The 26,985-nt window shown below is 43.0% G+C and overlaps 2 protein-coding genes across 5 annotated transcripts; both read left to right on the forward strand.

The window, feature by feature from the left end:
* The first annotated feature begins 3,531 nt into the window (after window positions 1-3,531).
* Window positions 3,532-14,865, forward strand: LOC309453013 (very long chain fatty acid elongase 4-like). Of its 4 annotated transcripts, XM_082076077.1 has the most exons (10): window positions 3,532-3,800; window positions 4,709-4,828; window positions 5,389-5,454; window positions 6,700-6,952; window positions 7,117-7,304; window positions 8,401-8,481; window positions 9,350-9,406; window positions 10,795-10,909; window positions 11,671-11,798; window positions 13,180-14,865. In XM_082076077.1, the coding sequence occupies exons 4-10, from the start codon at window positions 6,940-6,942 to the stop codon at window positions 13,348-13,350; spliced, it is 753 nt and encodes a 250-aa protein (XP_081932203.1). In that variant the 5' UTR covers window positions 3,532-3,800; window positions 4,709-4,828; window positions 5,389-5,454; window positions 6,700-6,939; the 3' UTR covers window positions 13,351-14,865. The 4 variants fall into 4 exon arrangements, with proteins under 4 accessions (XP_081932203.1, XP_081932202.1, XP_081932200.1 ...); XM_082076076.1 differs by having other exon boundaries at window positions 4,709-5,454; XM_082076074.1 differs by lacking the exon at window positions 6,700-6,952.
* A 7,901-nt stretch (window positions 14,866-22,766) lies between these two features.
* LOC309444307 (potassium voltage-gated channel subfamily A member 1-like) lies at window positions 22,767-25,167 on the forward strand. Its single transcript, XM_082062006.1, has one exon. It carries the CDS (start codon window positions 22,800-22,802, stop codon window positions 24,726-24,728), a length of 1,929 nt encoding a protein of 642 aa, XP_081918132.1. The 5' UTR covers window positions 22,767-22,799; the 3' UTR covers window positions 24,729-25,167.
* Window positions 25,168-26,985: the final 1,818 nt, after the last annotated feature.

The raw sequence follows: 26,985 nt of genomic DNA on the forward strand, positions 1-26,985 counted from the left end.
ATAAGTGGCTGTAGACTTTGTGCAGCAAAAGTGCAGATGTGGATATGAGCTGAATGAGAGATTCGGGGGTTTTTGTCTTTCTTCCTGGGCTGTGGCATCTGCAGCTATGACATTTACATCTTATTGAAGCCTTTCTACGCCTTCAGCAACCTCCATGCCAGATGAAGCTGATCAGGAAAGGGCCACCTGAGATATATACTGCCAACTGGTGGTGTACATCTTCTTTTGGACTTCATCCCTGGTCAGGTGGCATAAGTTTCATACATAAGTCACAAGTAATTTGAAATACCTGTATACCAAACCCTACATATGAATATCTGCATGCACAAAACGCTTGAGAGATTTGGATCAGTTAAACTGCACATGAAGTGGATTTGATGTCATTCAGGTTTTCCAAGGGCCAGGTATATGCAAGTTTTAGAAGGTATCTGGCCACCTCAGATCTTAAAATGTATACTGGTAGTTAAGGTTGTGGTGCCTTAACTGGTTTGATAGTCTATAATCCAGCCTGATATTCCTGCTGCTATTATTCAGTGTTTTATTAATTTCAGCAGGCTGGTGATGTCACTTAAGCGTGTGTTCCACTGCAGAAGAGATCTCATCTTTCACTGCTTTCACTATCACCCCATGCATCCCTGCAGTTTAGAAGCTGATGAAGAAAGTCAGCTTGCTTGATTGGAAAACTTAGTCATTTTTTTTCAGGCAGGTTTGTTTTTGCTTATTGGTGTGGTATGAGCATGGCTCACTGTGAAAGTGAACTTCAATGGGAAATCAGATCTGAGAATTACCCGCCCTAGAGGGCTTGGCCTGGATTCAGTGAGTAACTGAGATAATAACATACTAATGTCTTAAAGATTGGAAAAGTAAAAAATAGGTCTTAAATTTGATGTAACAGCTTGATTAACAGCAGGAAGCAGTAGCCATTTTTCAAGCAATTTCATCTATAGTAAAATAAACTTTTTGGATGGCTAAGTATTTTTGGTTTCAGAGAGTTAATTACATTGCTCACAGCTACAAAGAGCATTGCTACAAGAGCTGAGGTTAGAACCTATTAGGTTTTGGACTTCAGATGTGAACCACAGTACATCTCCTTCATATGATGTGTAGATAGAAAAAACAAAGCACACAGGCCTGTCAAATCTAATAAGCCTTTGCTGCGTGTTGAGAGCATCAGCATGACAAAGCCTGGATATCCAGATGAATTTGGCCCGCTACTCCTTGTCTTTCCCAAGTATTGAAAGAGGTCTGTTTTGTTCATTTGTGCTTTTAATAGTTTTATTTGGGTGGAACAGCAATCAGAGGACTTAATAACAAGATCTGCATTATCTAGAAGCTCTCAGAATCATTTTACTGTTGATATTTGTTATTGACAATGATTTTGTGGCAAACATCCATGTTATAAGCAGGAGATATTCAGGTTTTTAAAAAGCTGGAATATACAATCTTTTAAATCTCTCACTGACCTGTCTGATTTGTCACATATTGTACATAACTGAGTTGCTTACTACTATGGCTGTAATCTATGTTGCTGCAAAACCCTTTTTTCTTGACAAGTCACTGAATGAAAAATCCAGTTCCCTTTGGCATTCAGAGCTTCCCTAATCAGTGAAGGTGCAATTTTTTTTCTGCTGAGTTTTTGATGAAACTGAAAGCCCCAAGGGCTCTTGTGTGGGGTCCCCACAGAGTTGCCCTCACAGCTGTACTGACATCCATCAAAGGACACTCATTCTTGGAGTGTAAAAGTACCATGTTACTGATGTCATCTCTCCATCTGCCAGCTGTGCTAGTGAACATCTGCTACAGTACCACTGGGAATGCTTCAGGAACAGGGCAGATTTTAAAAAATGGAACATGCTTCATGGTATTTTTTTTTTTATTATTTCAGGTTACATGAACAATAAAATACTTTGGCCCAAATGAAATGTTTTTGTGAAAATTGACTTCATCTGCATTTTTTTCAACAGGGTGAAAAAATTTGATGGAAAAGTTTGTGTCTGTAATTCTGAATCTCACACGTCAACACAAATAGCTCAGCAAACATTACTTAAAGTTGCCAGAGAGGACTAATAAAATACAGTCCCATCTACACATAAAAGACAGATAGAAATGGCTGGTCTGATTTATTACTGCCATTGATTCACACTGATAAATCACTGAACCTTTTTAAGGACTTGGACAACAAAACTTTAGAAATAAAACCTGTTAGTTAGTGAGCAATTACAGACTTCTTATAAAGGGCCTTTATAGGAAGCTCTGCAAAAAAAATGGTATGTAAAGTTAACAATTATTGTCTCTCTGAACCTGAGTTAAAAACAAACTGGATTTAAAACAAAACCAAAAACTAAACAAAACAAAATCAAAAAACCCCACAAACAAACAAAAACCAAAAACAAACAACAAAAACCAACCAAAAACAAACCAAAAAAAAAACCAAACCACCTAATGAATATGACATCAAAGATCAGTCAAACCTTCTCCTAACCCGAGTTGTTCTTCTGACCTCCAAAATGCGAAGCCTAGACCCTACATCACCTTTTCCAAAAGTGTCTGTTTACTTTCTTTCATAGTTTCCACCAGTCATGGAAACACAGTAAACTGTCCAGCAGCATCAACAAGAAACTACCATCACATGGTATGTCTAATTATCCTGCTTTGAAAAGCTAATCTTTGGTGTTTTGCTTGTCATGTATCTGGTGACAAACACAACACAGTAGTACAAGATATGATGCTACCCTCTTCTTTCAGAGTTCTTCTAATAAACTGTACCCACTGGGAAAGTAAGAGGGTATATCTACACCCCAGGTGACCAAGCAGAACCCCATCACCAGGCTTTGTGTTACTTCTTGGTGGCTCTGCATTGGTACCTCCACAGAGGACTGCATCACATACACTGCAATTACTGACTTGAGCCACTGCCAACTAAGGCTCTCTGTGTTTTTCCATTATGTGGTTGCTGGAGATGACAAAGGGGGAAACTTCGTATCACTTTCAAACCCCTCAACATTTTTCCATGTATGTTTACAAACAGTAAATGTGACTCCTCCAGGAATAGAGTCTGGACATGAGGGGGTGACTCCAGCTGAGTTTGCTCTGCATTCCCTGAGTGAGTGGGTAGGTGGTCCCACTGTTCTGTGCTCCCTCTTTTTGTGATTTGGACTTATTTTGAGCACACAAAAGGCTCATTGACAGCCCCTTACGATGGACTGAAGGAGTGCTCCAAACAGACCGTTTTCCAGGGTCTTGTCCTGGGATGTTTCCTCATCTTTTACTGTTTGAAAAGCTGTCATGATGTGTCCTGAAGAAACCTGCAGAAGAAATGTTGGCCTGATTCCCACTTGGCCAGACTCCCAAGCATGACACTAAAAGTCAGTGTTCACTCCTGTGGAATCCTAGTTCTCTTCCACATTTGTTTTCCTCCTCTTCTCAGTCCCCTAATCTGATAAATCATGTGGGGAGAGGCAAGAGAGGGAGGGGGAGGAGTATGTGATGTAACCTCCACCCTGGCAAAGTTACAAGACAACACCACAGTGCCTGCAGCTCACAGTGGTTTTATAGTGGGAAACTCTGAATTGTGCTACGTTATTCAGAGGCATGAAGATCCACCACATCTGTGTGAGATCCAGCAGGTGACATACTCACCTTCAGTTGCGGAGAAGAAAGCTGAGCACAGTGTCTGCTTAATGACACATGCTCTCTCAGCTTCTTGTTTTGCTGCTTGCCACGTCCACCCAGAGTGAGAGGAGCATAAACTGAGGACAACCCTGAACAAAGGGAGGCTAGAAGCCAGCTGCACCTCTGGGGTAAGTCTGTTCACAATTCTTGGGTTTTCCCATTCATTACAGGCTGATGGTTCGGAGTAAGCAAAGGAAATGGAATGAACTGGAATGTGTATGGAATGTTTGAGGGCATGTAACCATATGAAATCTGTGCCGGATTGACTCTGAGCCAGCTGATAATCACTGACTAATCTCTGCTGGCAGATTCTGCGTGGATTACAAGGGCGTGTGTCTCTGTGTCAGGATGTGTATCAGCCATGCGTGTGCTAAGGGTCTCCAGATATGTGTCAGAAAAACACACCAAAAAGAGGTTTGGCTTCAGTGATTGACTGCAGGAGAGAAATTTGTGCAAGTATGTTTCTGTCCCTGACGCAGTGCTGTGTGTGCAGTTGCATGTCAGGCTGTGAGGTCTGCAGAGGTGTAGGTATAGCAAGTTTTGTTGATTGTTATGTTTCTCCAGAGTAAATCTGTATACAGTTGGGGTACAGCAAAGCCTTGTTAAACACCTTGTTAAAAACCTGTGTTTTATCCTGATGTGCAAAGTCAAAAGTACAGTTAGTAAACAGTGCCAGGCATGCTCTGTGCATTTGCAGTTCCAGGAGCTATGCTATCTGGGTATTAAGAAACTGTTTCTATTCATAACGCTCCTTAAAACACATTTATACGAGTATAAGAGGCCTTATATTAGACTACAGTATTCCCTGCTGTGTAATGCATAAGCTATTGTGCTGCAGGGACCCAGCAAGCACAGGAGAGTAGGGGACAGGTCCAAAGGAGGTATGGGTGCTCTTATACTCAGCAGTCTATGTGAAGTCAAAGGTGAAAATATGCTTTCCTCAGTACCAGGAGGAGATGAAAGTGGAAGAAAGCTGGCCCTGTGTATTTGCTAATGAAGAGAACTAGCTGTTGAAAGTAACTGCAGTGTTTTCTAGGTGAACTTCCAAATGCCATCGAAAAGGTCTCCCTGTTAAAGAAAAGAAGAGAAGAGGAGGAGCATCATATTATATATGAGTATTCTACTTTAATATACTATATTATTGAATTTATGCAAGGTAAGTCAAAACAAACTTAATGTATAAACTGGGCCTTAGAGAGCCAAATAACTACCATAGCTCAGTTAACATCTTTGGAGCTGCAGCAGTACTGAATTAATCCCAAAGTGCCTGTTAGCATTGTGAATCTCCAGGAATGCCTGCAGAAGGATGCAGTTATGCCACCTGGTGTGTGTCCTTGCGTGAATGCTGTGCCTACATTGCTTTAGAAAAAATATCATGTGATGGATTTCCCAAAATGGTACACAGAGCTCCTGGCTCTGGTATTTTGCATGCAGCTACTTAGGATATTTTTAGAAGTGAAACTTCAACAAAATATCAAAATCCGGAAATAGAAGTTGAACAGCTAATCATTACAGCAGTTTGTCTTCTTTCCTATTTAAAACATGACTCTAATCCTGGTCCAAAATTTCAACTTTTACAGAGAGCAAACTATTTTATTTTCATTAGCTGTAGTCCTCAGCTTTTGTCTAAGGAACCTTCTTATTCAAGACTTCAGCAAGGCTAGGATAAATGGAGTTAATCTGATCCTGGGGATGCTAATTTTATTTTCTTTCCAGAATTTGTGATGGCTTCAACTTGGGAGAAAACTAAGGAATTCTACAACTGGGTCCTTGAAAGTGGAGGTAGGTAGAGATGCCTTCTTAAACAGGTATTTCCACATAAATAGCATAATCATGAAGAACAAACCTAGAAGGAACATGATCCTCACATGAGATCACTTTTTTTTCACTAGGCAGATTTTCACTTCTCCATGATCACAAACTTTCCTTAAGTCTTGAAATATATCTCAGGGACTCTCAGCTGGATCACAGTAAGGAATGAAGGGGTAGGGGATCTCCCCTGTCTGTAGTTGGGAACTCTCAGCAGCTTTCTGTTCAATGTACAACAGACTCTGACAGGATGATGAGCAATATTTGCTCAGGGATGCCAGTAATACTTGTTATCAAACGAAGTATTGACAGAAACCAATCCTCAGTGTTTGAGATTTGACATTTTGCAGTTAGGAGACTTCAGATCTTCAATAGCTAGAGGTTCTGCAGGTCCAGTTTGGTCCCACAGGGCTCTGTTGGATCCTCAAATGCAAGGAAAAGCCAGAAAATGGCATAAAGGTAGAATGGCAGGCCTGCATAGTGGCTTTGATGGGGAGAAGGAAATCGGGCATGGTGCTCAGGCTGTAAATGTTTCAGAACTTGAATTTCAGAAAAGAGTCTAAATTGGGATTCAGGACTGCTGATGGACTGTTAAATCTGGAAGTGGAATATTAAAGAGCTCTCGACACAGCCCATAACAGGAATAGTGAAGAACTGGCAGGTTTAGAAGGGACATGAATTAGCAGAGTCATGTGGGCTCAGATGGCATTTAAAAAAAAAAAATACCCTGATGCCCATGGGCTCACCAGTTAGCCAAGGACTAAAATTCAGCAGAGGACTTCTGCAAGATTCCTGGGGCTAGAACAGTGAGAAGGGTCTGGGACTTGGGACTGGCAGGTAAGGGAGCAAAAGGAGATGCTGAGGGAGTTTAGCAGAGCAGTGACCACAATGGGAACAGGAGAGGAATGCATGGATGGGAACCGGATTTTCTTTGCAGATATAATGTATCCTGCATTTCTGTGGGTCAGGGATGAGGCAGTATTAGGAGGAGCTGGCATGACAGACAATATGTTGAGATTCCCTTTCCTGTAGGACTTAAGAGCAGTTATAGCAGGGAGAAGTGTTTTGTCATTTTCCAGTGAAATGGCATGCTTTCAAGACAGTCCACCCTATAAATATAAAAATGGAGGGATGCAGAATTTCAGGTGTCCTGAGCATTGTGGGGCAGGAAGGAAACAGCACCAGTGACTGAACTGATTTTATCATTTATTTGTAAAGATTTCCACTCCTGAAAATCCAAGAACTCTTGGTTTTGTTCTGCGCATCCCTACTGCATGTGTCTTGAACTACTACTTTCACCAGTGTGTGGGACAGTCTTGCAGCCTGTGGTGAGGGCTCCAGCTTGTGACAGGCAAGGTCTGTTGACTGCTGTGGTGCAGAAGACTGGTGCTGAGCAGAGCAGCTTGCTAGTACTACGCTCCCAACCTGAATGCTGTGTCTTTGAGCGGAAACTGGCACATGGATCTCCAGGGTAGGAGAAGGACTGTGGTACTGCTTTGTACAAACACATGAGATACCAATTTTCTTTTTGCCAGAGAGCAAGCTGCAAAGAGCATGCTGAGGGGAAGTAATTAAATATATCTGCCATACTGTGTATGGGACGTGCCAGCTTTGGCTGTGTGTTTTGCTTTTCAGATCCAAGGACAGACTCATGGTTTCTGGTCCACTCTCCACTTCCAGTCACGTTTCTCTTTGCCTCTTACCTTTTTGTCGTGGCTCTGGGACCCTTCTACATGTGTCATCGGAAACCACTGAAGCTGCGAGGCCTGCTGATTGCCTACAATCTAGCCCTGATGACATTATCAAGCTACATGTTTTACGAGGTGAGGAGACAAGATTGGAGCCTAGGTAAGCATCTGGGAAGTGTCTGAAAGTCAGAGCCATTTCAACAGCTTTTGCTGATGGACTCCAATGAAAGGAGTGGGAGCCGATTTGCACATGTCTATGTTTTGCCACGAGAGGAGGAGTATTGCCCTGTTGAAAGCGTTATTTCCAAAGCATACCTCATTTCCTTCTGTTTCTCAATCTTACTCTCATTTCCTCACATTTCTCAGTCTTGCTCTTAGTCATAAAAATAGCATTGGAAGGTTCCTGAATGACCAAGTTGAAAGTGGAGATCTCCTTGGTGGACACAGATATGTGGAACCTCCTCATTTTGTCTCAGGTCTGGCTGGTGAGGCAGCCGTCTCTGAGAATAAGAACCACCTTTCCAGACTTATGCAGTCCTCTCCAAGAGTGCCAAGCACACTGCAGCTTCCTGCTGCTGAGAGTATTGATGATACTGTTTACTGCTTGTTCTCAATGCACAAGCCTTTCCAGAATAGAAGCCTTTCCCTAGTTTACGTAAGCTGCCACTGAAAACTCTTCAAGGCCTGAAATAGGTCTGGAAAACATTTTGATGTCAACAAACTTGCCCTTCAAGTTTATACAAGTTTATAACACAATTGTTACATTTAGTTAAAGCAAATTACTTTTTTTTTTTTTTTTTTTTTTTAGCAAATGCTACTCGATCTGTGCTTGGTTGTTCAGTTATACTGGTTACTTGGTCGAGTTTTTGGTTTTCCAGTTAACAGGCAAATGTAACCACCAAAACAAAATGGTATGGGATCTTTGCAAAGGAACAGTGTATTTTGAGAGAGATTCTGAAACCTAGATTTCACTGTTCCCACTGAAGCATTTTGGAGCACTCCAGTGATTACATGAAGAGGTACAAACACACCCAGCCCAATTTTTCAGATTCCAACGAGGATGTGAAGTATTTTGTTTTGCTATTTGTTCAGCTGTATAGATTGCTTGGATTTTCTGTCAGTGAGTACTAGATTGAGACCCTATTACCTTAGCATTAATATGTACATCATTTTGGAACAGATGGCATTGAACAGAAAATGGATGTCTATTGCTTTTCTTTTTTTTTTTCAGTTTCTGGTAACTTCAGTCTTGGCCAACTACAGCTACCTGTGCCAGCCAGTGGATTACAGCCAAAGCGAACTAGGAATGAGGGTACAGTTCTATACAAAGCTTGCCTTGGGCTCTGCTCCTCCCATGGGTATGCAGATTGTTTTGCTCATAAATAGCAATTTGCATGCCTAAGAAGGCTTTTTCTCCAGTTTTCTGCTTGTAAAACTATTTCACTTTGCTTTATTTCTCTATAAATTAATTGTCTCAGTCAACATAGCCCTCTCTGATCACTGTAGAGAGGGTGGTCCTACAACCTGAAGATGTATGTCTAGTATAGATATTGCAAATTACCTCTGAAATATATGTGACTCTTTCCATTGACTATATAACGATTCTGGCTGATCACTGTCAGTGAGAAAGCCAATTTTTATATCCTCAGCTTTGCAGGATATAAATCTTACTCAACATTTCTTTTACCAGAGGGATTTGTATAAAACTCTTCCTTGTCTGGTCATCACAGGGTGGGTGGGTCCCTCCGGCTTCAGCTTTCCAAAATACTGCATGATTTTTTTTTTCTTTTTTATTTCAGAGCTATTATGCTTTACTTCCAGATATAATCAGGCTTTGAGCAGATGCAAGAATGTATATTAGCTTTTCAATTTTTCAGAAATTGCCATCAGGCTAGAAACAGTTTCTGAGCAGCTCATCCTTGTCCTGGCAAAGAGCAAGCAACTTAGCAAACCAATGACCTAACCTGTCAAGGCAACCCTGAATGCCATTCCACCTCCAGATCAAACAAACAAACAAACAAACAAACATCTGTCATAAAAGAGCCCCTTAGATTTCATCTTTTGCTGTTGATCCCAGGTGGGCAGTGTTCACACAGTGCATAGTTGAAAATCTCAGGCAGTGAGACTGAGAAGTGATTTTGCTCTGAGGTCTAACAGCGTTTCCTTGTGATGCCCAGCAGATGGCAAGAGTGTGTTGGTGGTTCTTCTTCTCCAAAGTTATCGAGCTGCTTGATACGGTAAGGAGGGCTCAGCTCGGCTCCATAGCGGGACTGGTTGCTGTAAATAAATCACTTCCTTGTCAGAAAGGGGCAAGATGCCAAAAGTTAATGTCCTCGGTTGATCCTGTGTTGATTTGGTTGATGCTTTTCAGTAAATTCTGTTTTCATTAGTTCTGCTCTGCCTGTTTGTGAGAATAAGGCTGAAATAGCATTTGACCTGCATGAGTCCAGCACCACTACTGGGTACTATACTGCCAGGCTTCCTCAAAAGCTCCTTTCCAGAAAAAAAAATCTCTGCCCTCCCATTTGCCTGTGTCTGTCCCAGTAGCTGTGTGCATTCACTCCTTGGCACCCTTCCTGCTGGTGGGCATTCCCTCCTATCCACAGGGCTAGGGGAGAAGCTTTCTCTGTGGTTATTGCTCTGTCCCCCAAAATCTTAGCTAGCAGTTGGTTAAGGCTGCCAGACAGGATCTGCCATTGCCTGTCTAACTGAATAATAGTGGTTAGCTGGGCAGTAAAGAAACCGTGAATGTATGTGTCCTCATATTTTTTGCTGCTGCAGGTTTTCCCAGAGTTGGGGGTTAAAGGTTTGTGTCTCATGGGAAATTAAAAGTTCACCTGAAGACAGTGCCATCTTATAGCTTGTCTTCAGGTTTCCTCCTATATTATAAATAGCTGACTGAAATAATAAGGGAATCCCTTTTCTCTTCTTGTTCACCAGGAATAAGTTGTATCCTGGTTTGTCTAAGACTCCACAATCTAGTGCTCTTTGGCGGATATGTTGAAAACACACTGTCTGAAAAGTGAATCAGCGTGTGGAGCCCTCCTAGGCCTATTGCCAGTGGCTTGACCAATTTTCTCTCTGTTTTCATCAGCAACAAAAGCAGCTTTTTGTCAGTCCTGAGTCCCTGAAAAACAAATTCACTTTTTGTGTGAGTGCACACTGAAATACAGTGACCTGACACATGCTCATGTGACAAAATAATTATCTTTACTAATGCAAATTCCAGAAGGGTTTGGGCATTCCACGCAGCACTTTTTCTTTGGATCATTCTCTGGTACCAATAAACATCTAACCTATGTCCTGAAAAGGAGCAGACCCAAGGACCTGCAAATTACATGGAAGTTCAGTCAGAGACTCAAATGTGTCCTCTTTGGACCTTGGGACCTGAATACAAGATAAAAATAGTTGGGGCTCTATGGAGCAAATTCTACCCTCCAGTTTTTCCCCATTCCAAATAATATAAGATCTATTGCACGTATTGAATTTCACCAGTTTTTATCTGCAGCAGAGGAAATAGATTTAGGAGATTCAAAATCATAGTTAATTGTTCTCATCACTTTTATGTAAAATCTTTTGTCTAAACACATCAACTTAAGTTTTTCCTTTCTCTGGCTTCTCTCAGTTTTTTTTTATCCTGCGCAAGAAACAAGAACAGGTGACTTTTCTGCATGTGTACCATCATGGGACTATGCTGTTCAACTGGTGGTCGGGGGTCAAATATGTGCCTGGAGGACAAGGTATGCTTCCATAGACACCTTGTGTTTCTTTTTTTCTTCTGTTGTGGAGACAGCATAAAGAGTGCAGATGGGCTGACTGGCAGGTAGGAAGCTCACCTGTTTCCGAAAGTGTGAAAAATGTGTGCATTTCAGTTGATACCATCTGCTCAGCTCTTTGGGCTGTTTAGGCTGCTATATTCACTGCCTCATCCAGAACAAGAATGTGCCAGTCATTTCTTGTCCAAACAGAAACAATAACATCCTGTACAAGGTCTGTTTGTATCTCCACCCAGACCAGTGGCTCTGTCAGTCCCCATTCAACCCTGGTTCTGGCTCTCCTGCTCTGCCTGGTCCTCATTCCTTTCGGGTCTGTATCCTGACTGCTTCTCCATCTTGCTCCACCAAAGAGAAGCCTATGAAGCTGACACAGAGTACTAGACCACTATAGGTAGGCCTTGTACAGGATTCTGAGGTATTAATTTTTGGGAAGCCCTTTTGGCAACATGGCCTTGAAATGAAAATGGCATGAAATGCTTAGGTCAGAAGATCAAGAATTTTCTGCCTTTGAAGTTCTTCTCTGAACACTAGATATAGGATGGATATACGCTGAAAGAAGAAAGGAGAATATGACATGCTTCCTAGGCAGAGTCTGGATTGAAGGTTCATGTATAGGAGATATACGATGTATTTTGAAAGCATCGTTATAGTGGCTGTGAAATCACCACAGAATTAGTCTTGAATGGTTTGTGTGTCTTGTTCATTCTGACTTCTTTACCCCTCAGCCTTCTTTATTGGGATGCTAAACTCCTTCATACACATCTTCATGTACGGCTATTACGCCCTGGCCAGCCTGGGACCACAGATGCATCGTTACCTATGGTGGAAGCGTTACCTAACCATCATGCAGCTGGTAATTAATTCCATGTATTCATCTTTGCACTCCCATGTCTTGGGTGTGATGGCCCCTTCTGTCTGTCTCTGTCTCCTGCCTGGCTCCAATCTTTCTGTTTGCTGCTTATGGAAATCACCTTGTCCTTAGGTGTCCTCATGTGCCACTGTGAGAGGTGAACTGGTTGGTGACCAGCTCTGAATGGTACTCAGAAAACTAGCAAGAGGACTTCAGTGAACATATCAACTAATAAGCCCCCATCTTTGTAATGGAAAGGAGGAAGAAAAAATAAAAATTAAACTTCTCTCTTTTCTGTTGTATATGACAGCCATTTCCCCTTTGGAGGTCTGAAAACACAGCTTGATTTTGAGAGGTGTGGGGCAGTAGCTTGGGAAAACTTTGGATTCTCACCAGGGCAGGAGATTGGGCAGCCTTCATTCTGTTTTTTCAAAAAGGAAAAATATGTCTAACTGCAGACAAACAGAGGGGAGTTAAGTATGTTTTACTCTTTCTGTAGAGAATCCCTCTGGGTTTTCTTTTCCTCCTCTCTGGAGAGGTGACAAGTCCTGACAACCCTATGGTTTGTCAAAGACACAGCAATGTTCCAGACAAGGACAATTATAGTTAAGCGTGTGGGAGAGTTAATTCCACACAAAGAGAGGTTTTGCAAACAAAAACTATGCAGTTACCAGAGAAAAGGAAGAAGGGTTAGAGTACATGTAAAATAGTGATGTACTGAAGGCTAGTTGAGAATTTGATTTATCCTGAATGGTGAAAGCAGAACAAGAAAGCATTTCATGAAATGAAAAGGTATTTTTAATGCAAAATGTAACAAAGAAAATCAGTTTTTATTTAACATAATTTCAGTAGGTAGAACTCATTGCTTCAGGATATTGAGATAGGTGACTTAGCAAAAAATAATAATAATAAAAAGGATTAATGTCTAAATGAATAAAAGTAGCATCTGTAGTTCTTCTCTGTTACCTAAAATGCAAATCAAAATTGTTATGAGTATAATAATCTGATTGCCATCAGGGAAAAGAAGGAGTGTCCCACCTTCAGTTTCCATGTTCCAAGATTTCAGCTACTGGCCCATGGCAGAGAAGTGGCACAAGGGCAATAGTCTGCTCCTAGATGGGAAGGGCTGGATTCCAAACCTGCTCCTTGCAGCTGTGGGCAAGTCTCAATATTTGGTAGACACATTACAGCCTTTCATGTTGGGAAACCTCTGTTGGGCTTGAAAGACAAGTTTTTCAGGGATATCAGGAGAGGCAAGCAGGTGGTACTCTGGCCTGAGGACACTGTATGTGGTGATACTCTTTATAATGGACCAAATGATCAGTTGGGGTATGTCTCATGTAGGATCCCTAACCTGGCTGCTTCTTTCTTCCCCTTCTTCCAGTGCCAGTTTGTAGCCATTGCTGTTCATTCTTCCTACAACCTCTTCGCCGAATGCCCGTTCCCCGATGGCTTCAACATTGCAGTCTTCCTCTACATCCTCAGCCTCATTGCTCTCTTCCTACACTTCTACTATTGGACTTACACTAGGGGAAAGAAGGAGAAACTAACTTAAAGAAAATCAAAGAGGAGAGTCAGCATAGTCTGATGAACTTGCACATTCTCTACTGCTTGTAACATGGTTGAATGAAAAAAATTTATTTCTGGACTATGTGTGAGGCTCTTGTATGCAGAGTCATGGTTGCCTTCAAATATCTCAAGTTAGGAAGAAAAGAGTGATGATATAAACTCAGGGATTAAGGTATTGAGGAGCACATTTAATTGCAAAGCCAAGCCAAGTAGTCATCAACATAGCGGCCTTTTTGAAATAAGCACCAGAAGATTTCCTCCTTTCCTTCTGTCTGTTAGCTCAGTTTGCAAGGTCTAGCATCCAACCATGGCTCATTTTGTAGGATAACAGAGGGTTTCTTTGCATTCATAAGACTATCTCAACTTATCCTTCTAGATCAGGCAGGGTCAGGTACCTCCAGCCTGAAAGCAGTGCTCAGGTAACAGTAGCAGCCAGGAACTCACTGGTACTGCAGGAGGCACTCACCTATGCACTGCATCGCAGCCTTTCCTGCTCAGAAAGCTCCCACTGGGACTGGGGTGAATGACAGCTATATGGCCCTGATGTTCTAACTTTATATCAGCATAAACATGAAGGAAACTAAGTTTCTAAGTAAGAAAGTAATGCAGTAGTTATCATCATGTACTATTTTCTGGAATGCTTGTTTGTCTTTTGTTTCTTACATAACAATAGAGAACTTTTAATGCATCAAAATCACTTGGCATTGCTCCTTATAGATGATGTTTTTTAAATACAAATAATAGACTGAGGTTCCCTATTAATAACTTTTTTCCTCCAATTTGTTGTTGTTGTTGTTATTATTATTATCATAATTTGAAAATTTTCCTTCTCATCAAAGATTAAGTTTTACCTCACAATAAGCAACCATCTCCACTACCAACTTGTCCAAAGTATTAATATAAAATGACATAAAATAAAATGACATAAAACGACATAAAACGACATAAAATGACATAAAATAAAATAAAATAAAATAAAATAAAATAAAATAAAATAATAAATAAAATAAAAATTTGTTGGCTAGTGTAAAGCTGCATAGCTCCATTAACTTTATCATATCACTTATTGGCTCCTTTTTTGGTCTTCAATCAACTGCAAATAGTTTTTGGCACTTATATTCATCTACAGACAGTTAAATACTGTTAAAGTTTTGATATGGTAGTGCTTTGGAAATGCTAAATTCAGGTTTTAAACTAAAATGTGGTATTTATATACTGCAGTCTACCTTTGTTGATTAAAACTATTATTACGGAGCAGTGATTCGTTCACAGTTGAAACATAAAACTCTTGAAGGAGAATATTAGAATTAGTGAATTGGATGACTTACCACTGCCAAGACAAATTCACCTCAAATGTAAAGAAGTTTTAACTCCTCTAGGAATGTCCAGAGGATTAGATGCTAGCCTCAACCTGGAAAATTGGTGTACACAAAAAAAACTTTATGCTCTACACAAATCTGGAGTTTAGTGGCGATGCAAAATAAATGCAACTTGTTCATTGTCAGTCTGTGTTCATATAGTCTCTCTTCTCATTTTCACTGGTGAGTATGAAAAGCAAGGCAAGGATTATTTCACATCTATTTATGTGCTAGCTGTTTTTCTTCAATCCAAATATTTCTCCATGCTGCTTACAATATAAATAGTACTGCTTCTGTTTACTAGAATGCTACTTTTGTTAAAGCTTTAAATAATAAGCCTCTGGGTGGGTCGTCTATCCTTTGTTTTCTAAGGCAGGAAAAAAAAATCTGCCGTGTATCTAACACACTTTATTCATGTTGAGGGTTTCCCCAGAGGCCACCTCAGCATTGAAGACTTAGTGGAAGTAAAGTAATTTCATTACTCCTGTCCATTTAATGATGCCCTTATGGCTTTATCCTGCTTAAACCATCAGTACATTTGGGCCCCTAGTTTCAAGGTACAGCATACTTTCCTCCAGTTGGACAAATTAGCTGTGCTTACAAAGAAATCTAATGAATTTAGCTCTTTTCCCTGTATGTGAGGGGATTATGGGTAGGTCTCAACCTCAGTTTCCCCTCACATAAACTTCTTCAGGTTGTAGGTACTAATTTCAAGGGCTTCACTAATAACTTTATACCAGAGTAAGCATCACATATTTTAATCTTCCTTGATTCATTCATAATTCTTGACTGCTTAAAAATTAGAAATTAGAAGGAAATTTGGATGAGATTAATCCAATGTTTCTGCAAATCCACAGCTTTTAAAGATAGATAAATTAGTAAACATGTCATTTAACTTTTTTTAAGTAGCCTATGAAGTTTGTGTCTGTGTATAAGAGATCTTACATCAATGGATTCTGGACTGTGACTGGCCACACCACTGGTAACAATTTGCCTGCAGATAACTTGAAATAAGTGGCTGATCACCTAATTCACACACCACCATAACTATTTGTCCCAGACATGCAACCTTTGATCTATCTATTACTGTCCCTCTTCCTGGCAGCCCGAGTGAGTGGCCTGATCTTGCACTTTTGAACTGGTAAGAGCTTTTTGTCATATGGCCATAGGGTGAAAATGAAGTATTTTCAGTTGAGTAATAGGGAGGAATCAAGTTTGCCCAGAAACACTGTGCTTTGGATGGTATCGAGTACAGCCATTACAAAAACATTGATGTAAACAGAATTCATTTGTGAGTGTACTTGCACTAGCAGTGAGGATAAAATTGCATAGATATATCTGTGTGGCTCTGCAGGCCTTTATTCTTTCCTCCTTTTGAGTGTACTCACTTGTCTTCATTCTTTTGTTTTATAATGGGATATCACAGTTTTCACTGTCCACTTGGGGCATCCTGTTGTGACAGAAGCAAAAGCCTGAGAGTAGAGGTACATGCTCCTGGAATTTCAAAGAGAATAAAAGCACAGAATGAGATTTCCCCTTTAAGAACACATCCCTCGAGTTAAGGATTACATCAGGATAATGCACTGTTAGGTCAAAAAGACTGGAAATTATAAATCGCAAGTTTGGATGATTCATGCTGTCTGGCAGCATCCAAAGCTTTGAGGGTGAAGTGAAAATATCCTGTCACAGCTGGATTTATAAAAACCTCTGGGCCAAAAGCTGATTCCACCAATATCAACAACAAAGCCTGCAGATTGCACTGGAAACAAAATGGCACAGCTGTGTGAAAAAACAGTGCACTCAGCTACATGGTCTGCTTTGCATTTGAGCAGACTGTAGTGTTATTTGAGCTTAATACATGACTTTTAAGGGGAGAATTGTGTGCAGGTCTCCCCGTTATAAAATGTGTGTCATTATGTGTTCTCAGAGTAGTTCACATTCACAAGATGTAAAGCATAGTGCAAGTAGTCTCTTTAAATGAATAAGCTTGATATCATTAGTGCTCAGCATCTTTCCTACTATTCAAGTCAATGTAAATTATGGATGTTCTGATCAAATGACTTTTGAATTAACCAGACCATTTACTCAATGCTTACTTTCTCTCTGAAGATAAACGACAGGGATTCTCATTTTAATCAAAATAAAATACAGAAAAGAAAATCAATTACATGTTTTTTCCATCAGTGTGTGATAGTAAATTTCCAGAGGAACCTGGACTTAAAATTGCAAAACAATATAAAATGCAGGAACATAGCTGGGTTTTAAGTACTGGATTTATATATAGATACTACCAGAAAATATGGCAGTGTATGGTTTTTAAAAACAGCAGGATAATTACTCTAAAAAATTAATTAAGCAACACTAGAATACAGTAGTTTGCTTTGTACAATAAATAAAAATCTGTTGATCCAGATGTAAAACACCTCCAAGCCAAACACTAAAAAAGATCAGCTGACCCTATATATAGAACAGTGTGAATTTGCTGAATTCATTAATTAATAACTTCATGGATTAGGCCTTGAGAGATAGAGTGCTCACATCCAGATGTTTACTGTGATTTGTCAATGGCCTTATACTTAATCCTCCTGAACAGGAAATAAGAGTCTTTTCTCTGAGGTCTCCCTTGGGGACTGTGGCAGTCTCTCTCTCTGGCCTGAATCATCTCAACACAGGATCAGACTGCTGGGGAATTAACCAAGTAGAGGAGGCACAGATTTGCTTTTAACCCCTTTTGTTTCTTCTGGGCTTGAGATTGACTTCCTCACCATCTGCCACGATGGGAATGTTATTTGCTCAACACATGAGAAGAAAAAAAGGGTTGACGCATGTAGAGCAATAAGGCACAACTGTGGGGTCACTGTCGCCATCAAAGGTGTCAAAAGCAGACATGTCTAGTCCTGCCACCAGTGAGTGAGAGCACTGTGGGCAGATCAAGCCTCTAGATGCTGGTGTATGTCTCTCCACATTTCAGCATCGTATATTTAATTTGGTGAGGCTGCAGCTTCACAGTCACTGTCAGTAATAGGGATGGCCCAAGCAGGAATATTTGTGAAAAGAGGTGTCCAGGGTGTCTCTAGTCAGGTATTCCAGAGCATGTTCAGTGTGTCTGTGGGGAGGTAGATGAATGCAGCCTCTGCAGGCTACCCCCATGGCTTGCTTCTCAACATGTGAGGCCCCATATGTAATGGGTCAGTCATTTTGTTCTGTGGCAGTGTCCCACCGAATGACAGCTCCAGGCAGCAACACCACTGCCATTCCTGCTGCATAATGGCATGTTTGGGTGCTGCTCATTAACCCATGACAGCCTGAATCAGGCAGTTGCATCCAAGAGCAGGGGGAGGCTAGTGAAAAGCTGAAAATGCTGATGGAAGGCAGTTGGAAGGCAGTTAAAGAAGCCTCATATGTGACATACATGATTACACAGGTCTGAGCGTGGACATGTATTATTCATGTCCATGGCATGATGCTGTACAGAGCATGAGGGTATGGTGCTTTTCTTCTCCTCATGGAGGGGTTGGTAAAGTAGTGTTTGTGACACAGACCTGCCTTCAGGTAGAAGATAAGAGAATCTCTAGCTTACACCGTGTTTCTTCTTCTGCAAAACTTGTGTGAGACTCTCAATAGGTGCTAGCTGGTAAAGTAAGGAATCTTAGAAGTATCACATTTAGGCAGTCCCTTGATGCTGCCTAACCAGGGGAGTCCCATTTACAACTGTGGGAGAAAACCTGCAAATGAGGCTGCAGAATAAGCAACTAGTGCTGTGTGGACCAGATGTGGGAAAAAAAAATACACATTCCAGTAAGAGGGGATGACAACAGGCATTATAACTGGATTAGAAGAGCTGAGTGGCAGTGGGAGCTGGAAAGAATGGCAAGGTTTGGTGTGGATGTGCTGGAATCGATGGGACTGATTACATGTGTGCATCTGCTCAGGGTAGAAAATACTTTTTGTTAAATCACAAGTATGGGGACAAGTAAATTCTTTGTCAGGGAGCACCTGGTTAAAACATTAGTAGCACATGTCAGCGCTTGATATGTCCCACTATTCTGCATGTCATCCTTTCTCTCCAGTACCTGGCCATTCTTCTGGTAGGACTGCTGCTCTTCAAAAAGTGTTCAGAGTCTTTTCACCACACTCGGAAAAACAGGGATGCTGAATAAGAACTGCGTTTTGCAAATTCCCTTCTTGGAGTAGATGTTCTTCCCCTTTAACATCATCTCCTCACCCCTTTCTCCCCTATTCCTTTGTATCCACATATATAGATACCATACTAGATTCTCAGAATTGTTAAAGCTGCAAAGTAGCTATATAGAACATCCACTATACAGAGCAGCTGTATTTTTCTGCCATATCAATTAATAATGTACGTTTTCTTCATAGGCTTTTCAGAGAGGCATTCAGAAGGATGAATGTGGGCAAGTCTATATTTTTTCCTGCACTTTAGCATAATCCCATCTGCCTGCAAATACAGGATGTGAACACTGCAACACAACATTAAGAAGGGCTAGAAACTTGGATTTTAATAAAGGGGGAACTTAAATTCAGCATAATCTCTCCCAGGTGTCAAAGAAGTGCTGTTCCCTGTTGTTGATGTAGAAGCAGGAGAATGGATACAACCCCTTGAGAAGCAGCAAGTTTATGAGCCCTCTGTGCACCTTTTCCACTCTGCACAGTGCCCACAGTCAGCCCCCCTAGACTGTGTCTCCAGAAGGCTGGCTATCACAGTCCCGAGGATACTTACTGCATAAGGAAATTTTTGAAAGTGCCTCTAGGGTTGAGAAGGGAAGAGTAGGAAAAAGGTTGGGAATGGATGTGGGTTTTTTTTTTTTTTTAAGAGGGATGCTTGAAAAGGGGAGATCTGTGATGGATGGCATGTGTATGTCCCTCTAGAAGGCTGGGGTTTGTTCTCCAGCCTGTGTGGACTCCTATAATGCAATAGCAGGTCACATAAATGAATGGTGATTATGGTGATTGCAAGCAAAGGCTAAACGTGACCCTTGTGGGAAAAGATCCCTGGAAGGGGCTTTTACAGGTGGGAAGAAGGACACACACAGGACCAGCACGGTGAATATAAAAAAGTACAGAGGCGAGTGAGCAGGCACAGGTGCTGGCAAGTTATCTGTTTTCTGTTGTGTTACTGGTTATACGCATATGAAGCACAGCTGAGTGTCTGTGGATGCCTGTGACTGGCCCTATGAAAGGGACATGCTCACTGAGCAGACTCCGTAGGTATTTGTTGTGGTGGTGGCAATTGAACACACCCTGATGAGGTCCAGAGCTTTCAATAGGGCAACTGGTGGCTCTTTAGCACCTTTTGTGCCCCACTGTGGCCATCCTCCCTTATGCACCTTGGTGGATGCCGACCATTATGTCCCCTCCCCTGGGGGCACACTGACACCAGTGATGTTCACCTCCTCCCCAGCTGGGGGATAAAGGAGGAGCTTAGTCAATAGTCAGGGTCCTCAGCCAACAAGGTGTCCAGGCCCAGAGAAGCTTCTGGACCGTGCTCATTATTGCCACAGTCAGATCAAACCAGGCTATAAAATGGCCCCCCCGCTGAAGACCCGCTTGAAGTGATCTTCTCAGAGCATCAGAACTGTTATCAGAGCTCTACCCTTAGACTAGGGATGCCATCTAAGGAGACTTAACAGGATTGTGTGTCCCCACTTTCTCCTTGGTGAGCGATTATTTCTTCTGGATATATCCTCGAATGAGTCCTTGGTCCCACCTCTGGACAAGTGATTATTTATTCTGGGTAGCCTTGAGTGAGAGAGGCTTCTCTTTTGAGTGAGTGAGAACATGCTGTGGATCATCAGTCTTTTGTGGTTGTATGGTAATAATATCCCCAACTGGTACATCAAGCATGCAGTTTATTAAATGTTGCCAGGGTGCTGATAGATTTTGAATTATCTCCTGGCTTATATTGGTTTCTGTTGTAGGGTTTCGGTCTGTTCTTTGGTTTCAGTTCCAAATCAAAGCTGGTTTAAGTTTACATCTGCTTAGAGTGGTTTTCAGGTGCCTCCATGACAGATGGTCAAACACCACGGTTCATAGGGTGCAAGTTATTAATTTTGACTGACGTTGCCTACAGGAGATCTAGATGAACTTAACTAGGGATATTTTCTCTTGAAATAAATTATTATTCTTGAGGCAAGATTTGGAGGGAGAATATCTTGCTTTAGAGGAGCTGACAGAGCTGGAAAAACAGAATCATTTTCCATTGTGCAAGCTTTTCCCCTGGTTATAATCCTTGACATGCATTGGTAACAGATCAGCTGTTATATGTCGGGGCGCTCAGGTATGCCTGTATTTATTGCAGAGTGTGCTACTCCTAAAGGGTATTATACTACATTTTGTGGGTTTGATACATTATTCCATTAAATAATTGTAAATCAAAGGACTGTTATTTTCAAATGGCTGTTCTAGAAAACTTACCTGTAATTTTGCTTCTACAAATTACTTGTGTGAGTAAAGTGGTCCTTTACTTCACCCGCACAGGTGAAGCGATTCTGTGCTCAGTTCTCAGAGATACATTATAGAACATGTCATGGGCAAATCATCACTTACAGTAACTATTTAATATAATTACAGTTTTCTATTTTGGCACTGTTTTTATTATCTTCAAGCATATTTCATAGACAGAGGTAATGTTTTAAATTAAGTGAAAACCCACTAATTTCAGTGAATCTAGGTAAACTGTTCAATGGAGCTGTGAGTACCACCATAAGGATTCAGTAAAAATGTCACTTCGGGGATGCCAACTGGAAGGCAAAATAGTTTTTCACTTACTTTAATTTTGTGAGAAACCCAGAAACTCCCCAAGATCAGGATGGTATATATATGTATGAATTTTCATCCTAGAGTATTTGTATATATATTTAGTATATTTCACTCTAGACCTTGACTAGAATAGATGAGTCCATGGTTTGAATATAGAAAATAAGATCTTAGCATTGATTGTATTACTAAACTGTAACTGAAGCCATTGTGTAAAGCTGCTTCAATTCCTTTTCTCTAATAAAATGTACATCTACTGAAATGTATAAGCCTTGTGCATGAAAGGGAAAGTACGGTCCCGTTTGTAAAGGCAAATGTGAAGGCAGCCTGGCAGAAACGTTGTCGTCTGCTGGTTTAGGAAGCACCTTCTGGAGCTGCACCAATTCCATGATAAACTGAGGGGAGGAAGGGGGAGAGCAAAGCAAAGCGGAAAAAAAAAATACCCAATCCCTTCCTTTGTTCTCATTACGCTGGGAGGAGGCGGGGGGGGGGGGGGGGGGCGGGCATATGCTAAGAGGCGCCAGGAATCCCCGGGGTTTACGATTATGATTTTCATTATAGGTGAATGGGGGTTTACAGCCGGAGCCCTCCCTGCGCGGAATCCCTTTACCGAGTAATCCACGCGTGGGGGCCGCACCGTAATCCCCTGCTGCTGCAGGGGCGGGGGCTGCGCGGCGGGGGGCCGGCCCCGGGAGGGCCGGGGAGCGGGCGGTGTCCACCGCGCCCCACGGGACGGAGAGCGACCCGGCCCCCCCAACCTGGCCACTGGTGCCCCCGCGGCCGCGCCACCCCCTTTGCCCGGCGTCGCCTGTCTCAGGAGCGGTCTCCGTGCGGCCCCTGCCGAAAACCACCCTTCGGCGCGGCGGTCCGACGGCACCTGTGGGCACCTGTGGGTACCGCCGGGGGCCGTCGCGCTCCCGAGGGCTGAGATCCGCTTCACCGAGCGTGTCCCTGCCCCGGTGCGGAGCACCCCACGCGGGGCGGGGCACGGCGGGGCGGGGCGGGGGAGGATGCGGGATCCCGGTGCCCGGGGGAGGCTGCCATTGCCTGCATGGGGGTGCGGAGGAGAAGGAATCCTTTTTGACGTCAAGTGACCATAATATAATGATCGCTCGTTCATATCCGGGTCCCCAGGAGACTCCCCCGGGCCGCGCTCGGCCCCGCGCCGCCGCGCAGTGAGGCGGAGGCGGGCAGGGCAGGGCAGGGCAGGGCGGCCGCCCGGAGGTGGCCGGCGGCGGCGGGGAGGCGAGCGTAGCATGCCCGCCGCCTCAGACGCGCCAGCCTCCTGCCGCCGCTGCCCATGGAGATCGCGCTGGTGACTTTGGAGAACGGCGGCGCCACGGCCATCGCGGGCAGCGAGGATGCCGCGGCCGGCAGCAGCGGCGGCGGCAGCGCTCGGGCTCGGTGGCGGGGCGACTTGCTCCACATCGCCGGCTCCGCCGCCGCCGCGCCGCGGCTGAGCGACGGCAAGGAGGGCACCCCGCCACCGCCGCCGCTGCCGGCGGACGAGGAGCGGGAGCGGCCCCCGCCGGTCCCCCAGAGAGGCGGCGGGAGGCGCCGCAGCGGCAGCGCGGGCAGCCCCAGCGGCGGGGCGGCAGCGCACGGAGCTCCCCTGCCGCCCCAACCGCCGCCGCGCGCCCCGCGCCCCGGTGCGGGGGTGGAGATGGGACCCCCGGAGGAAGGGGGACACCGGCGGGGCATGGCCATGGCGGCGGCCAGCGAGGAGGAGGAGGAGGCGGCGGCGACGGCAGCGGCCAACCGGGGCGCCATGCACCACCAGCGGGTGCTGATCAACATCTCGGGGCTGCGCTTCGAGACCCAGCTGGGCACCCTCAACCAGTTCCCCGACACTCTGCTGGGTGACCCGGATAAGCGTATGCGCTACTTCGACCCGCTCCGCAATGAGTACTTCTTCGACCGCAACCGGCCCAGCTTCGATGGGATCCTTTACTTCTACCAGTCAGGGGGCAAGCTCCGCCGGCCTGTCAATGTCTCCATTGATGTCTTCGCCGATGAGATCCGCTTCTACCAGCTGGGTGAGGAGGCCATGGAGCGCTTCCGGGAGGACGAGGGCTTCATCAAAGAGGAAGAGAAGCCCCTGCCCCGCAACGAGTTTCAACGCCAGGTCTGGCTCATCTTTGAGTACCCTGAGAGCTCCAGCTCAGCCCGGGCCATTGCCATCGTCTCTGTGCTGGTCATCCTTATCTCTATTATCACCTTCTGCTTGGAGACCCTACCAGAATTCAGGGATGAGAGGGAGATGCCTGTGCCTCTTCCTCCACAAAGTGGAGGTTTGAATGGCACAACCGGGGACTCCCCAGCCATGCAGCCACCCAGTAGCCTCACTGACCCCTTCTTCATCATTGAGACTACCTGTGTGATCTGGTTCACCTTTGAGCTCCTTGTCCGCTTCTTTGCCTGCCCCAGCAAGCCTGAGTTCTCCCGCAACATCATGAACATCATTGACATCGTGGCCATCATCCCCTACTTCATCACCCTGGGCACTGAGTTGGCCCATGAGCAGCAGCAGCCTGGGGCTGGTGGTAGCAATGGGGGTGGGGGCCAGCAGCAAGCCATGTCCCTGGCCATCCTCAGAGTCATCCGCCTGGTCAGAGTCTTCAGGATCTTCAAGCTTTCGAGGCACTCCAAGGGGCTACAGATCTTGGGACAGACGTTGAAAGCCAGTATGAGAGAGTTGGGCCTCCTCATCTTCTTCCTCTTTATTGGGGTGATCCTCTTCTCCAGTGCTGTCTACTTCGCTGAGGCCGATGACCCTGAGTCTCATTTCTCCAGCATCCCTGATGCTTTCTGGTGGGCAGTAGTAACCATGACCACTGTGGGCTATGGGGATATGCGACCTGTCACTGTGGGGGGCAAGATAGTGGGTTCCTTGTGTGCCATCGCAGGTGTGCTCACCATTGCCCTGCCTGTCCCTGTCATTGTATCCAACTTCAACTACTTCTACCACCGAGAGACTGATCATGAAGAGCAACCTGTCCTCAAAGATGAACACAGTAGTGCTCAGGGCAGCACAGCAGGGGGAGATGCAAAGAGAAGATTAAGTAGAAACTCTTTGAACAAATCTGTTGTGCACTTGGAAAACAGTGAGGGGTTCAACAATGGCACCAGTTCCTTAGAGAAAACCAATATCAAAGCTAAAAGTAACGTAGATCTCAGAAAATCCCTCTATGCTCTCTGTCTGGACACCAATAGGGAAACAGACCTGTAAGGAGAAGACAGAGTTAGAGTTCAGAGATGCAGAAGGATTTGCTGGTGTCAGAAACTTGCTACTATAACTGCTCTTTTTGGTACCAGTTAGTTTTTTAAATTAGGCTATATTTTATAAATTGATCACTGTCCTGAGCAGTCCTCCAGGAATACATGTTTTTATGTTCTTTTTCCATGACACAAAGGGTCACCTATTTTTAAAATAGACTAAGAATAAGCTACGCTCCATGATGCAGGAGCTGGTAAATTATGACAGTGCAAAACGTAATTTGTAGAAACTTATTTTAGCAAATGGTTGTTCGTTTTAAATGAGTCATTTGTAACCAATTCAGTTGCTCCAAGTTTAGTATTAAAGAGTTGGGGGATGTGTGTGTGGAGAATGAATGGATTGGGGGGGAGGGAGGTTGAAGTTTTTTGTACTGTAGTTTCAAACTGAAATTATTCCAACATATTTTATACCTGTATAACTGTATTTATGGTCGAAAGGGAATTTCTTATTCCTGGGAAATACGACATCATTAAAGCACTAGGAACATTAGCAGATCAGCACTTTCAGAGTTTTCCACTTGTGATCAGTACAGATGTCGTTATCTAGTATGTGAAGTGAATTTGGTGCTTTTAACCCTGTAGCAGAAAACTTCTATTGTCATCGATATGTTAGTTTCTTGTGAGCCTTAAATTATTAAATATTGTAGATATACTTCTTTGTAAATAATTTTATTAATTACCTTACTGTTTCAGAATTTCTAAATGATTCAGTCCTATGCTTGCTGTCCCCACTCAAAAATGTACGTGCAGCTTTTTTTTTTTTTTTTTGGTAGTTTTACAGTTTTATACCTTCATTATATTTTTGAGACCAAAAGAAAAAAATATTGTCAGCTGTTACTGGTTCGATCCAAGTGCACAACAGATCAAAAGCATTAGGGAATGGACAGATTAACAACAAAATAGAATATGAGTGCAATATCTACAAAATTATTTTCATTGTACACTCCAGATTACTTTGACATGTATATCAGTCACCTTTATGTATCCATACCATTGTGTACACAGTTCACTGTTTTTAATTATCATAGATGGGAGACGGATGGCACTTAGAGTCCAGCATGGCATGCTGTGCTACTTAAATAACCATTGCGTGGCTTATATCTCGGACTCAGATGGAAAGCATCACCTTTGATCAAAAAACATCCTTGTTTTCCTTTATTTCCAAACAAAACCATTTCAGTGCTGTGGATTTTACAGTTAAGATGTTGAAAGACAAGTGACACGTTCTCTTCATCCTGATAACACAGCACTGTACAGCTTACTAGTGAAGACTGACACAGAGTTGCATCTTTAAATCAAAGAGCTGTATTACTGTTTTTCTTGCAAAGAACTTTTCTGTTTTCCCCTCAAACTTCTGTTTTATTGCTGAGGGATGTTTCATGCCTTTACCACATACAGTGGCACAGCAAGAGTAGCAGAGAAAGAAGTCTTGATTGTCAACACTCAAGGTTTGTTTCTAACAAATTTTCTTATGCAACTAAGTAAATATTAAATCAGGATTATAATTTATGCATCTCAGATATATGCAATGTGATACATTTAAATGAGCTTTGTAAAACAGCACTTTGACATTCATTCAGACACAAATTACTTGTCTGTTACCATGCTCTTTAAAGGTAATGGCCAAATGCATTATATTTTTCCTTCCTATCCAGTGGAACAGGCATGGTAAGTGCCAAGCAAGTAGTATTTTTCATGTTAGGTATAAAGAACTGTCACAAAGCTCAACATAAGACCCAGGGGTGAGGAGGAAGGAAATTGAATCTGATAATAGAGAACAGGATCTTTCACATTAATTTTAAATGTTGATTTCTTGATTGATTTTCTTATTTGTTTAGATGGAGAATTATGCTGTAATATGCTGAGAAACTGTCTGCAACAAGACAAAGTGCCCAGTCCAGCGGCACTCCAGACTCGGGCAGATCTGTTTGCCTTAGTGAGAGTTTTTGCACCAAAGTGAAGTGCAGAATTAGCCCTTTGGTGAGACTGAATCTAAAATGAAAGAAAGAAGTGGTGTAATTGTCTGTTGCACATGCTGAGATCTATCTAGATCCTTGATGGACTTAGAGTGAAGCTTTTTACTAAGGCAAGTAGTTTGATTTACTCTCAGTGATTACATCTGACTTACCTGAATAAGTACCAAGACAATTCAGTGAGTCTTTCAGGATCAAATTTTGGTTCTGTCTTCCTCTAACTACTACCCTCACCTT

Source organism: Streptopelia decaocto (genome assembly GCF_964273445.1).
Source record: "Streptopelia decaocto genome assembly, chromosome: 1".
Classification (NCBI taxonomy): Eukaryota; Metazoa; Chordata; class Aves; order Columbiformes; family Columbidae; genus Streptopelia; species Streptopelia decaocto.